Raw genomic sequence first — 15,115 nt, 5'->3', positions numbered from 1 at the left:
GGGCCTAGGTTCAATCTCTGTTATGGGAACTAGATCCCACATGCCACATCTGAGACCTAGCGAAGCCAAATAAAATTTTTTTTAATTTGAAAAAAAAAAGCTATTACTGTTTTGTAGGGCCATGAGTTTCAGAAGATCTTAGAAAAACTTGGCGGTGACCCTAAGTGGATGTGGATCCTAACAGCTTCAAATCAAACCTCAAATTCCTTGGAAATAGTATTAGACATGGGGAAAAAACTATGAAAGGATTCATTGTTGTTAGACCCAAGAGTATCTAAAGTTGATACCATCACTATAGACAGACACTAGAGGAAAGTTAATATACATAAACAACACTGGCTGTCAAGGAGTATACATTTCTTACAGTGCCTTATACGTGGTGGATCTCAAGAAGTTCAGGAGAATTGCTGCAGGTGACAGGCTCCGGGGCCAGTACCAAACTCTCAGTCAAGATCCAAACAGTCTTTCAAACCTAGATCAGGTAAGTGAAATATTTATGGAATAATTTTCAGTACACATAGACTGCTGTAACCCCCTGCTTATAAACATCAAAATCTTGTATTTTCAACCTTTCTTCTCTGTACACAATTTTGTACATATTTTTTCACTTTAAGCCCAGCATTGTCAGAACTAAAGTGTTTGATCTTGACTTTTCCATCCTTAAACTTCTTTCCACCGTGTGTCCTCACTATGTTACCTGTCTTTTTCTCACTCGCTTCCATCGTCATTTAAACGTGTCTGTCTCCCTCCCTCACTCTTCCCCTTTCTCTTCCTTTCTCTCTTTCTCTCTGATCTTTAAGATAAATTCCCTTCATCCTTTGCCCTCCCTGGATACTGCCTTACATTTTGTTTTTCCTCACAGACAAATACTTTTTTCCCAAGTCCTCTTATTTCCTCACTATGGTACCCTTAATTTTCTCAGAAGGAAATGGCAACACACTCCAGCATTCTTGGCTGGGAAATCCCATGGACAGAGGAGCCTGGAGGGCTACAGTCTATGGCGTCACAAAAGAGTCAGACAAGACTTAGCGACTAAACAACAACAAAAAGACCCTGCATCCTTAGTTTCCACTATTCCTTCTTTCCAGTGAATAAAAAATACAAGTTCTTATTAGAACCATACATATTTGTTCATTCATTCAGCAAGTATCTGTTAAATACTTACAATATGTCAGATACTCTCCTAAGCTCTGGGACATCAGAAAACAAAGCAGAGATCCTTACCTCTTGGTGCTTTCACTCTAGTGGTAAAATAACCAAATAAATCAATAAACAGTATTTAAAAGTAATGAGTACTTCAGAGACAAAGTAAAACAGGAAAACATGATAGAGTTAGGAATGGTGAACAGGGGTTAGAGTTTGCTGTTGTAAATTGAGTGACCGAGAACTATATGAAGGTGACATTCCAATGGAGGCTTAAGAGCTGACTGTGCAGATACTGGTGAGAATTCCAAACAGAAAGACTATCGAGAGTGGGCCTTACATGTTTGAGGAATAGTATAGATGGAGAGAAAATAGTCTGATATAAGGGAAGAGAGGTAACAGAGGGTCTAGATAACACAGAAACTTGAGGCCCTTTGTTTAAAAGTCAAGCAAATGCAGTATAGTTCAAAATACTAATGACTGATTCAAGACCACAGTGACTGAAGGACCGATTTTAAAAAAAATCATTCTTTAAAGTTGAGAGAACTCGCCATATGTATGTGTGCAAATGCAAGGTAGTGTCTGCAATATTGCCAATTAGTAAAAAGAAAAAAATGATCTTGAGTCCGCAGTAAACACCAGTGACATTCCAGATTTAGATTACGAATACCACATTTTTATAATTCAGTCATTTCCCTGGTGTGTTAATCATAAGGAACCCTATCTGCCTGTGGATAACTGAAGAAAAGACCAGTTTTTCAAACAAACTCTCCCAGAACAGCTTCACTATATTTGGGGAATAGTTGTCCTTTCTCTCATATATTTGACTCCTGTTCCTAAGTCAGAGTAATATCTTCTTATCCAGTGAACACTTATTTGCTTATTTACCTTCTTTGAAACACAGATGTTTTCCTTACCTTCTTGAAACTCCCTTGGCTTTCATAATACCAAATCTTCCTGCTTCTCACTGCAATTTATTTTAGAGCTACTCTTTTTCTGCCTCTTATTTAAATGTTGCTATCCTCTAAATTTCTGCTCGTGGCTCACTTTTCTTTCTGTTCTTACTCCATTAGCATTCCTACAAACACTCAGGGCTTTAATTCACAGTTTTTCTATCAAGAATTCCCAAATCTTTGGCTCTTCTCTCTCCTCTGAATGCCTAACCCGTATGTTAAATCTATTGAAATAGACACAGTAATGCCCAGAACATTTCTGAAATTAAAAATCAAAATTCGAGCTACATTTCTCTTCCACTATTCCCTACATCAGTAGATACTATTCAGCTGCCTGTTACAGGTTAGGTTATCCAGGAAACAAACTGACTCTGAATTAGCTTGCAGGAAGTTTATTAGGATGTGCTTTCAGGACCAATAGCTGTTAGAGAAAGAAAGGAAGCAGAATCAGGCAAATTCTACAAATTCAACAAAGGCCTCAGACAACCCGTACAGGGGGCTCTAAAGCTGATATGGCCTTTCTTGATTGTCACTGTTTGCTCAGGAGGGCTGGTTCTTTGTTCCTTCACCTAGATTCCTCGAACCTAGTGATATGACCCAGAGCCTCCCAGAGTTATGAGGATAATAAGCACAGCTTCCCCAGAAAGCTCACTGGGAGAGATAAGCAGGGTCACTTCTACTTTGCTCCCTTAGACCCATGTCTTTGCCTTTCTGGTCCCCTGACCAATCAACCAAGCCATTCACCATTTCCTATGAATTTATATATTTTTTAGCCTTAGGCTACTTCTCTTCTATACACAAAGTAAATGATAAGTTACATCATCTGAAGTAGTTAAAATAGTTCTTAGAAAAGCAGTAGCACGAAGTACTATATTAAAAAGAAAAAGGGTCTCAAATAACCTCTAGCTTCTACCTAGAAACTAGGGGAAAAAAAGTAAATTTTGAACCAGAGTAAATAGAAAAGAGGGGATAATTAATGAATGGAGTGGAATCAATGAAATGAAAATATGGGAAAAATTATGTGTTTCAGTAGGTTTTCTTATGAACAAAAGCTGGTTTTTTGATAAAATTAGCAAAACTCAAACTGCTAGCCAGACTGATCACGAAAAAAATAAAAGACACAAATTACTAATATAATATAGAAATGAGAGACATGATAGCACAATATCTGTAGATACTTAAAGAATAATAAGAAACTATTATGAACAACTTCGATGAAATGGACAAATTACATAGAAGACAAACTATCAAAATGCACTCAGAATGAAATAGATAACCTGAAGAACACTGTATCTATTGAAGAAATTGAATTTAGCACAACTTTCCAGGCCCAGATAGCTTCTAATTTCTACCAAACTTACATGAAATTCTACCCAGTATTAAAGAAAGAAATAGTATCAGTTCTCCACACACTCTTCAGAAAATTGACATGCCATTACGTTTGCATGTTCTGTTGTTAGAAGGAAGTCACTGGGTCCAGCCACATCTAGGAGGAATACTTGCACAAGAGAATGAGTACTGTGAGGCAAGGATCACTGCGGGCCATGTCAGAAGCTTCCTGCCACAAACCCAGATATCTGTCAAAACCAGATTGAATAAAAAAGATTTTACTCAATGGTAAAAACGTATATTTACTGAACGGTAAAAAGGGTGGAATTATTCATCATACACATAACAACTTCGATGAATCTAAAAATTATGCTGATCTAATTAAACAAGCTAGGCCAAAAATATACATATTGTGTCATTCTGTTTATATAAAATTCTAGAAAATGTAAACCAATCCACTTGGACAAAAAGCAGTTCATGTTTGCCCAAGAACTGGCTTAGGTGTATGTAGAAAGGACAGCCCAGAAGGATTGCAGAAAGGCACAAGAAAACTTGAGGGTTATGTATACAGTCAATGAGCTTGACTGTGGTCTTAGTGTCACAGGAATATTTAATATGTGAAACTTATCAAATTGTACCCTTTAAATATGTACAGTGAGTGGACTGACATAAGGTTAGACATATAAATCAATGGTATAGAATTGAGAGTCCAGAAATAGAGAGTCCATGTACCTATGCTCACTAGATATCTGACAAGCATTCCAGGATAACTTAATGGAGAAACAATAGTTTTTTTCAACAAACGTGCTAGAACAATAAGATGTCTACCTTCAAAGAATGAATTGGACCCTTTCCTAACACCATATACAAAAACTTAACTCAGAATGGATCAAATGCCTGAATGTGAGAGGATAAAGTGTAAAACTCTTACAAAGTATTAACATAAATCTTTGTAACTTTGGATTAGGCAGTGGTTTCTTAGATATGAAACAAGTATAAGCAACTAAAGAAAAAACAGATAGGACTGCATCAAAATTAAAAACTTTGTTCATGAAAGAACACAAAGTGAAAAAGACAACCCACAGAATGGGAGAAAATACTTGAAAATCATATATCTGATAAGGGACTAGTATCCAGAAGATATAAAGGATTCATAATTTAATAACAAAAAGACAACCAATTTTTTAAATACTCAAAGGATGTAAATAGATATTTTTCCACAGAAGGTGCACAAGTGGCCAGTAAATGCATGAAAAGATGCTCAGCATCACTGGTCACTAGGTACTGCATTAAAGCTACAAGATACCACATCATACTCACTGGAATGGCTATAATAAAAAGATGGTCCATAAAAGCATTGGCAAGGATATGGAGAAATTGGAACTATCATACACTGCTGATGAGAATGCAAAATAGTGTAGTGTATGTGTCTGTGTGTTTTGCCAGCCATGTTTAGTTGGATGGGGGCAAGTCAGAGTTTGGATTTAACCAGAACTATTTTGCCAGACATATCCAACTAAATGAGAGAAGAGTAAGACAGTTGAGAATCTATTCAAGGGATTAAATATAATGCTTAACCATGGAAATTGAAGAAAGGAGAGTGAAGACATCGAGGATAAATGACAGTGAAACAGTGGTGCGATCAGGTCCCAGAGGGGATCGAAGGATATTGATGTCTGAGTACTTGATGGAATAAGCTGAAAATCTAGAGGTAGTCAGAGAGTGGGAGTATGATGGGAGAAAGTGGCTGAGATAAGATGACAGACCCAGTTATTTAAGGATTTAAAGAATGGATTTCCAGGAAAAGGGGGTTCAAAGAAGGAATAGTCAAACTTTTTTTTTTTTAATTGATAAGACTTTTTTAGAGCAGTGTTAGATTTACAGGGAAGAAAATGAGTAGAAAGTACAAAGAATTCTCATATTTCTGGGCTCTATTCTGTTCCATTGCTGTGTTTGTCTATTGTTTTACAAATCTCCATGTTTTAATTACTAGAGAATTTATATGAAGATTTTCAAATTCAGTATTATCATCCTGTTTGTTATTCTTCTTCAACCCTGGGTTGGCTATTCTGGGCCTTCTATGTAAACTTTAGAATCAGTTGATATCCACAAAATAACTTTCTAGGACTTTGATTAGGATTGTGTTGAATTTATAAATTGAGTTGGAAAGAACTGACATCATACCAATATTGAGTCTTTCTATCTGTGAACATGAAATACCTCTTCATCTATCTAGATGTCCCTAGGTTTCTTTCATCAGAATTTTAGTTTTCCTTATGTAGAGGAACATTCTTCTAGATTTTTACCTAGGTTTGTTTGGTGGGGTTTCGGGGTTGGGGGTGAATTGTGCTAATGTAAATGATGGTATGCTTTCAATTTTAAATTCCACTTGTTTATTGCTATTATATAGCACTTGACTTTCTGTATATTAACGCTGTATCCTGAAACCTTGTTATAATTGCTTATTCATTGCAGGAGTTTGTTATTCTTAGGATTTTCTGCATAATCAATCTTGTCACCGTCAAACAAAGACAGTTTTATTGCTTTCTTTCCAGTCTGTATACTGGTTTATATTTCCTTTTCCTATCATGTTGCATTGGCTAGGACTTTCTGTATTATGATTAATAGGAGTGCTGTGACAAGCACCCTAAAATTATGAATCTTGGACCTTAGATGGGACATCCAACACACGTACCCCTGGTGCCCTCTGGGAGAGAAAGGAAACATGCCCTTTGCTCCGGAATGCAAACAGATACTCTCTGGGGACACATAGGGACAGGCTCTACAACCCTTGACATGTAAACAGATACCTCTGCGTAAAGGGTCTCTTGATGTCTCCAAAGATCTGTCTTTAACTTACTAGGTTCATTTACCATTTAAACATCCTTTTACCTGGATGCCAGCAGTCTTTGCTTAGAAAGCTGTGAGTGTGCAGAAGTTTCCTGACAGGGAACTGAAAAGCCACCTCAGAATCTGGAGAGTGTGGTGGTGACCACATAACCAGTAAGATACAGTGTAAGTGATTAATCCTGGTGTTTCAAGGCAGTTGGAGGTAGAAAGGGAATTGCAAAGGTGTGTTCTGGGCCCTCCTCTTCACCTCCAGTGCAGGAGTAAAGTCCAGAGTAGGTGTGCACTTCCTTCCAGTGCACAGGTTCATTCATGATATGAGACCATTGGGTAAGTATTTAAAGCTTAAAAATATGACCACATCTCAGATTTGGGTATGTTTTATAGAATCCATTTATAATCTAAATGACAGCTTCAACTTCTTCCACTCTGACTCTAATTGAAATCCCTCTGTGTTGAAATCATTCTAATAGGATCTTCCCAATAATATGATTTACCAAGTTGCCATCAAGTCTCTTCCCCAAGAATGGTTGTGGTGTGAAACCTGGTGTGATGATGAATCCAAGCAAAGAGCCAAAACAATTGATCTGGTGAGTGTTTGCATTTTCCTTTGTATAAGCAGATATGAAAATGATCTAATAGAAGTATTTTCTGTTTTACAAATGGCATGGCACCTTGTGGCTCAGTCTGTAATTTACTGTTTTATTTACCTATGTTGGCAAGTATAGGGCTGAATCAGTGGCTTCCAAGACCACCCCAAGTTTGGTGATTCAATAAGAGGACTCTAAGGACTCAGAATATCTCATGGCTATGGAAATATTACAGTGAGAGAATACAAAGTGAAATCAGCTGAAGGAAAAGGCGCATGGAAAACCAGATCCAAGCCTCCAAGAGTCCTCTCCCTGTGAAGTTACCTCATTCCTTAAGCTCCAAGAAGTACACCACCACGTGTGTAATGTGGTCTATCAGGGAAGCTTACCAGAAAGCCAGTGCCCAGAATTCTTATTGGGGGCTGGTCGTGTAAACAACCCCTCGGCCTGGCACATGCCAAAATTCCCCATATCTAGAAGAAAGGCAGGTGGTCAGCATAAATTACAAGTTTGCACAGTTTAGGCATAGGGAATGGTTCGAACACACCTGAAACCCAAGTTCCCAGAAGCCAGCCAAGGGCCAGCCTTGTAAGCACAGGCCTCTCAGAACAGCAGTCTCTGTGTTAATAGCAGCCTGCTGTGTTAGTTCTTTTCTGCACAAGGCCTTTTCAAAGAAAGGCCATCAACTGGCTGAAATGTCATAAACTAAACATAAGATGATGAGTTATCATCTTAACGTATCATCAGTTTAGTTCTTATGCCAGTAATTTCCCCAAATAAAGACAGCCAGAATAATTCCAGCTACTTAAATTATCCCATATGTCTTTTTATTCATTATTTTTGAGAAATTTTTTTCTCAGGTTTTCATTGTAAGCAGTTTATGCTACACAGTTTAAATCTAGACATGAAATATTTTAAACTAGTTGATTTATTGTCCATATGTAGACATTATATTCCAATACTGTATATTTTCTCTAGTAGTACAAAATATTATCATTTTTTTCCTGACCATATTTTTATGTGGTGATATAAGTTTAGAATAATTGTGTACAAGATCTTCTTTGAAGAACAAACTGTCAAAATATTAGACCTCATAGTTTTTAACAAAATAAGACTGGATAGTAAAATACAGGGATGTTTTTCCAGATATGTATAGAAAGTAGCATGCCAAAATATAATTAGATTGCAATCATAGGTGATAGAATGTAGCAGAAACAAGTGGTCATCGGTCAGAAAAAACAAGAGAAATTTCTAAAGAGTGGTTAAGGACCTTACAGTATTAAGGTTGTGTTGTATAAGAATGTGACTCATCCATTAGTTGACATAAGTCTCCTTGGGATATTTAGTACTTAGATTAACATGAGCTACTCTAGCAAATGCCCAAGTTTCTGTGGTTTCACATACACCAGGCCCAAGTGGGTGTCCTGTCAGTGAGTGGCTTCCCTGTACATCATGACTCAGGGACCAGTCTCCGTCCATCCTGGGACTTCTTCATCCTCCAGGGTCCTGCCATCATCTATGTCCATCTGAAGCCGATCCATCCAGTATGGCAGCCAGTTCCCACAGGCAGCCATAAAGTACTGAAAATGTTGCCAGTCTAAACTGAGGTGTGCTCTGAGGTATGCTCTAAGGTATAAAACACATCAGATTTTGAAGACTCAATAAAAATGTAAAAATATGTCATTACTAATTTTTATATTGATTACATTTTGACTAGATAACATTTTGGAAATACAGTGTTAAAATTTATTCTACCTGTTCCTCTTACATTTTTTTAATGTGGCTGTTAGAAAATGTAAAACTGCATTTGTGGCTTCCATCGTATTTCTGTTGGGTAGTGTTGATCTGGAGGGTAAGAAGAAAGGAGGGTGGAGGATGCATCCTGATCCTAAAGGCCTTGGCCCATTGGTGGCAGTTGGTTGTGTGTCCACATCCAGTTATAAGAAGAGCTGAGGATCATCATTCCTGGATGGGCAGCCACTTCCTAGCAGTGGGTCTACTGAGAAAGTGGATGGGTGGCATAGATTTTGGTGGACAACATCATCTCTTCCACAGAAACATTTAAAATAAAAAAAGAACTTGCTGTTTTTGGTTATCTTAAGGGAAAGTTTAAAAAGGAAAATCAGGAAATGGCCTAATGGTGAGGAAAAAGCGTTATTGACCGTTGGAACCATAGATCTCTGTTGTGAGGGCCGACTTGTGCATTATAGGATGTCTCTACCCACTAGATAGCGATAGCGCCCCCTAGCCCCCAGTTACAGCAATCAAGTACCTCCAGACCTGGCCACAGCTCCCCTGTGGGACGACTGCCCCACTGAAGCACTGCTGATAGAAATTATGCTTCCCAATGGCTTAGCAGGTAAAGAATCGACAATTGTAGCATAAGCTAAGGAAAAAATAGTACTTTGTTTTTTGTTTCTGACACAATTAGAAAATCCGTTATCTTGTTTATAGAGTACATTATCTGTGAAGTTAATTTCTACAGAGAAGTTCCTGTTACCTACTTACTTCAGAAATACATTACTGTAGGAAAAAATCCACAATGGAATGAACTGGAAATATTTGGTGAGGAAAGGATTAAGATACCAGGCTTATGGCTCATAAATAAGCTTTCCCATAAGGCATGAAAGATGAAGCAGGTTGGGGCTACTATGAGAAAGTACCATGTAGAAGTAAGCTTCAGGACACGTGCTCTATTAGTGTGCTTTGTTCAAGAACAGACTGGATGCCTGTGTAGCTCTGTGAAGTTTATGCTACTCCTGTAACCTTTCTTTACGATGCTCAAGCCAAAGACACTGGGGTCATATTTGATGCCTCTCTTTCCTCACAGTTCACATCCAGCCCACTAGCACTACTCCTGACAGCTGTATCTTCACATACATCCAGAGTCAGACCCTCCTTAAACTCTGCCTTTGCTTTTTGCCTTTTAAACTTAATTTCCCAAGAAACTTTATAGTAGAACCAATTGCTAATTAAAATTGACCAGGTGTTAGAGAAGTCTTGGAGATAACCTTGTTTTAATTTCCTCCTTTGCAAATGAAAAGACAGGTTCTGCCACTGGTGCCCACATATGCGCACACATAGTTTGGTGGTGTTTTTTGTGATGTAAACATCACAGGTCTCCCTGCTAGTTTAAGTGGGACTGTCCAAGTCTAACTGCCAGTAAGAATTGGAACCATGAGGACCGAAGATCCCTGTCCATTGTTTTTCCACTGTGCCTCTTAAACAGACTATTTAAATATTCTTAAGGCATGGAGATTTATAGGCTACTCTGAATTTCACAACTATCAGTATTTTGCCAAATGAATTCCAGTTAACTGATTTTAATATCACAGCTGGTAATCAAAACAGAGGCATAGGAAAGAGGACAAATGCTTTTGCCAAAGAAACTCGAGACATTTCTAAAGGCTGACAGTTAGTTTTACGTATGGAAAAAAAAAAGTATGTAAAACCAGATTTTAGTCCAAAGAAAAGGCAAGAAAATATTTATTAATATAGTCTCCTGTGCTCTTTTACAGAATGGTCATGTAATTGGCTCCTTTGTCCAAATATTTTATAGAATTGTTTGACAGACTTCATAGGAACCATCAGAAAATCTTCAAATTTTTGTTTAAACTTCTATTGAGTGTTTGCATTAAACACCGCTTATATAAACTGCAGTTTGTCATTTCAGTTGATCCTTTCTCTATTAAACTAATTCTAATATTTAAATTTTCAGTGTAATAACCCCAAAACAAAAGAACCTAAACTAAAAGCTGCTGCCAGGATTGTCCCAGAATGGGTGGAGTATGATACTGAGATACGGCAACTGTTAGATCACCTTGAAAACAAGAAGAAAAATGCAGGTGAGTTGTTCTGCAGTTGTGTATGAAGCACTTGTTGCACTAAGTGAAATTAGAATAGATTACAAAATCATTTATTAATGGTTATCAAATGATTACATCAGAATTTCTTTACCAAAGTCTGTGACATGTTTACAGATTTTCTTATGTGGACTAAGTTCACAAATTTAAAACATGGATAGAGAATCTATTCCCCTATGGATATAGCTTTATATCATCACATAGATAAGCAGTATAGTATTAGTCTCCTGACCTAAGATAGAGGTTAAAAAAAAAAAAAGTAAAAGAAACACTCTCTTTAAGATACACTGAATTTCCTAAATATGAAAATCCAAGCCCCAAAGTTTAATAAAAGCCTTACACAGCCAAATAAAGTATTACCTCCTGTCTCCTTAATTAGTGACATACATAGTATGTTTCCTTATAGAAAGCTGGTTCCTTATTCCAGTAGCCTTAATCACAGACTAGAGGGTGGTTTGCATTAGTTTCCATTTCTTAGATTTAAAAAACTGAAATTACCTTAGCATTTTATCACCCTACATAAACTCTTAACACCAATAAATGTGTGTTGGATATTCTTTTAAAGCTGATATCAACTTCTTGATTCCTTCATGATTCCTTTTCCTGGTCAGTACCTGTCTCTATTGTTCTCTGCTCTTTTTTAAAAGTAGTGTTGAGCTTCTGTTGTGTTCCAGTCAGTATGTTAAAGACTTTCACCGTTTAGACTAATTAATCCTCATAATAATTCTTTCCAGTAGTTCAGGATATAGTTCTTATTGTCCTCAACTTTACTTTTTAGGGAGGCTGAAATTATATATAAATTTCCTCATATAAGCATGAAATTGTGTTTTATATTGATTCTGTTTTCCTTACAAAATCAATGTGTGTTGTCGGAGAAGTTCAGTATTTTAAATACACCTGAGTATTTTTAATAATCTAATAATATAAAGGTGCCATTTCAATTCAGGAGAAAGATTATTATGTAAGTGGCGTAACTGTTTTCAAAGGGAGAGAAAGATAAGACAGAGGAAGGATGGAGAGAAGAAAAGAAACTAAAAAAGGAAAGAAGAAAGGAAAACTCACATAATTACCTTACAATAAAATATAAATGCAGGTAACACTGAGATGAAATGTTTCTCTTATCAAATTGGAAAGAGTTAAAGGATTAACAATTAACAATACTCAGCACTAGCAAGAGTATTGACAAGTAAGTGTGAATATACATATAGTAGCTGTATAAATTAAGGAAATTTTGTAATATACATAAAAATTCAAATACATGCCATTTGATCCATCAATTCATTAGAAACTTACATTTAAACAAAAATGTATGTGTGTATATGTTTGTCACAACGTTGTCTTTAATAATGACCTAGAATCTGTCCAACAATAGAGGATTGATCGATTGCATAATTCCAGTGGAATTTAGTGAAGAGAGAGAGAAAGTCTGCCATCTGGAATTGTGGAACAGGATCCGTTTAAATTGTGTTTTAGTTAATTTCTGCCTGGAAAATATCATTTTGAATTCTCACATGTTCTTAAATCAGTTAGTATGTGTAGCTCATTGATGCAGGAGAAAAAAACATTTTGAACTCTTAAGTCTTCACTGGTATTGACTTTGATTCTCACAGTTATATAGTATTTATTCCTGCATTTGAATGCTCTGCCTGCCCATCTTAGACACAGACCACATATGTCTTCTGCTCTTTGTTGTTCCATTACATTAATGACAGCATACTTTGTACCTGGTGAGAAATCTGTTTTTCACCATCAAGGTGCTAGGTCGTGGAGATAACAAAGATGAATAAAGTATTGTTCTAATAGACTCATGGGAGCTCACTTGTAGGTGGGTAAAAGGGCAAGTAGTTATGCTCCCATATGATTGATGCCGTGGGCTTCCCTGGTGACTCAGTTGGTAAAGAATTGGCCTGCAATGCAGCTGATCTGGGTTTGATCCCTGGGTCGGGAAGATCCCCTGGAGGAGGGCATAGCAACCCTCTCCAGTATTCTTTCCTGAAAAATCCCCATGGACAGAGGAGCCTGGCGGGCTACAGTCCACAGGGTCACAAAGAGTCGGACACGACTGAGTGACTTAAGCACAGCACAATAGATACCATAATGTACAAAGAGCTGTTCTCATTGTCACTTAATGAAGCGAGTAGGTACTAAACTAACAAACAGGAGGATCATCAGTGAGCACCTACACTTTATGTTAATTCATGCCTTAGTGAGGTTTAAGCTAATTTGATATTTAAGATTTCAAGAGCTAAGTATACTTTCCTCCCTTACAGTTTTGACACATGATGAACTCTAGCACTGGCTTGTGTAAGAAGATGAGAAAGTGTGACAAGAAATCTGCCACCTGCTGGGGAAATGTGGAACTACTTCCAAGGCTAGTCAAAGTTTCATTAAGGATCAGTGACATATTCTTGGATTTAAATTATATTATTTAAAAGTAACATGTATTTAATGTATTGAATAAATTTAACTTATATACTGTAAGAAATGACCATTGAGTGTTTAAAATTAGATGGTTCCTCTTTCCTGATTGCATAAAACACTGGGTTTTCATCAGTTAAAGTGATAATTTTGCCAGATAACCAGGTTGAACATATCTGACTAGCTGGTCCTCATGGGAATTTATCAAACCATCTACATCTTTGAATAGTCCAGCTGTATTTATTTATATATTTCTTTATTCAAAAGATGCATTTAAATTCGAGAGACTTATTTTGTTTTTTCTTCTGAGAAAGAAGGATTTATGGTTATCCCTGAATAGTATTTTTAAAAATTAAGCCCATTTGTACCTTAACTATTTGTTTAAAAATGAAAGTAGTGCCACACTGTAACCACTTAGTTTATTTATCTTAAACTATATGATGTTTTAATCCTATGCTTTTTTTTTTTACTGTTTCTAATTTTTATTTTTATAAAACTATATTTGTGGACTTATGGGATATGTATGTATTGTTTTCAAAAAAGAACTGGTTAGTTTTATAGAAACTAAGTTAAGAATATAAATAGCTTTTCTCTTTTATATTAGATGAATAGGAATAGTAAATGTTTAAAAAAAACTGTCCAGCTACTCTAGAATCATAGGATCTTGGGACAGGAGAAGACCTGTGTCATTTTGGACCCTGTCTTCTGAAGAGGCTGATTCATTGGGGCTGAGGTGAGTGTGGGAAATCATGATTGTGGGAAATCATGATTGTTCCGGATGACCCTGTTGATAAGTGAGGTTTGAGAAACAGTTAATAGAGTTTAGTTTCCAGCCAGTGTGCCAGCCCCCCTTTCAAGGCCCTGCCAGGTGGAGCCTCATGCCATCTTGGAAGCTTCCAGGGCCATATGGAACTGTCTGCTCCTAGAGCCGGACTGTTCTGTCTTTGGACAGTTCTGTGCAGAGTTCCATGGAGAGCCAGAAGCTGTCTATCATGGGTCTGTGCTTATTCCTCTGAACTCTTCTGAACAAATCTACCCTTCTCTATTGGATAACAGCCCATAGAGTATTTGAAAATAACCGCTCAGCTCCTTGCAGCTTCCTTTTTCCTGATAAGAGATCACAAGACCTCACTCCCTTTTCCAATAACCACCCCCCTCCCTGGTTACTTGTTTGGGTTTTTCTGTGATGAAATGGAGTGCTCAAGTACAGGGAACAATGTAGCTCCTTGAAGGAGAGAATAGAATACTTCCAGGAAGCACCACAGGCCATTAGCCTGGAGTTACAGATAAAATTGGACTTTTCTGTATAAATATGTAGTTTGATACAAATGGGAGCTGCCCAAAGAAATGGTTGCTTCTATGGGCCAGGCCCAGCCCCTGGGACACGACCAGACATGTAGTTGCTACTGCCCAGGAGTATGTCAAGTCAGACTGTCTTCAGTCACTAAAGCATGGCTAAGAGAATTTTCTTCTCTGAGATTCAGCAGCAGCATTTAACTTCCCCCTGGAACAGAAAGGACTATTCATCGAGGGGCTCTGACATCTGTCTCAGATCCCTGGTTCACAGTGCAAGTGGTAAGTGTAACACAAAATCTGTCACTGCCCAGCCCCTCTTGCCCACTTCTGTTCAGTAGTAAGGGGGTCCACCCTCTTCCAAGGAGCTTCCCTGGTGGCGCAGCGGTAAAAAGTCCACCTGCCAATGCAGGAGACCTGGGTTCAATCTCTGGGTTGGGAAGATCCCCTGGAAAAGGAAACGGCAATGCACTCTAGTATTCTTGCCTTGAGAATCCCACAGACAGAGAAGCCTGGTGGGCTAGTCTGTGGGGCCACAAAGAGTTGAACACAACTTAGCAACTAAATAGCAACCACCCTCTTCCAAAGAATCAATTGACTTGTTAAGATCTTACTTTTGGTGGCAGAGTTAGGGAGTTGAGGCACAAAGGACCAGGACTCGGATTGATCCACATTCAAA

General features: G+C 37.6%; 1 protein-coding gene across 1 annotated transcript in view; it reads left to right on the top strand.

Moving 5' to 3' along the window:
• The window catches only part of UGGT2 (UDP-glucose glycoprotein glucosyltransferase 2), a 137,580-nt gene extending 124,367 nt beyond the window's left edge, over positions 1–13,213 (top strand). Inside the window, exons 35-38 of the mRNA XM_040267273.1 lie at positions 348–481; positions 6,746–6,862; positions 10,581–10,707; positions 12,996–13,213. Of these exons, the coding sequence (XP_040123207.1) occupies positions 348–481; positions 6,746–6,862; positions 10,581–10,707; positions 12,996–13,018 (401 nt within the window). The 3' untranslated portion in view covers positions 13,019–13,213. The remainder of the gene's footprint in view (positions 1–347; positions 482–6,745; positions 6,863–10,580; positions 10,708–12,995) is intronic.
• Positions 13,214–15,115: the final 1,902 nt, after the last annotated feature.

The sequence above is a fragment of the Oryx dammah genome, unplaced genomic scaffold, assembly GCF_014754425.2.
Source record: "Oryx dammah isolate SB20612 unplaced genomic scaffold, SCBI_Odam_1.1 HiC_scaffold_24, whole genome shotgun sequence".
In the NCBI taxonomy this organism is placed as follows: domain Eukaryota; kingdom Metazoa; phylum Chordata; class Mammalia; order Artiodactyla; family Bovidae; genus Oryx; species Oryx dammah.
Note: the sequence above shows the minus strand (reverse complement) of the source record. Positions and strands in the feature narration are given on the sequence as shown.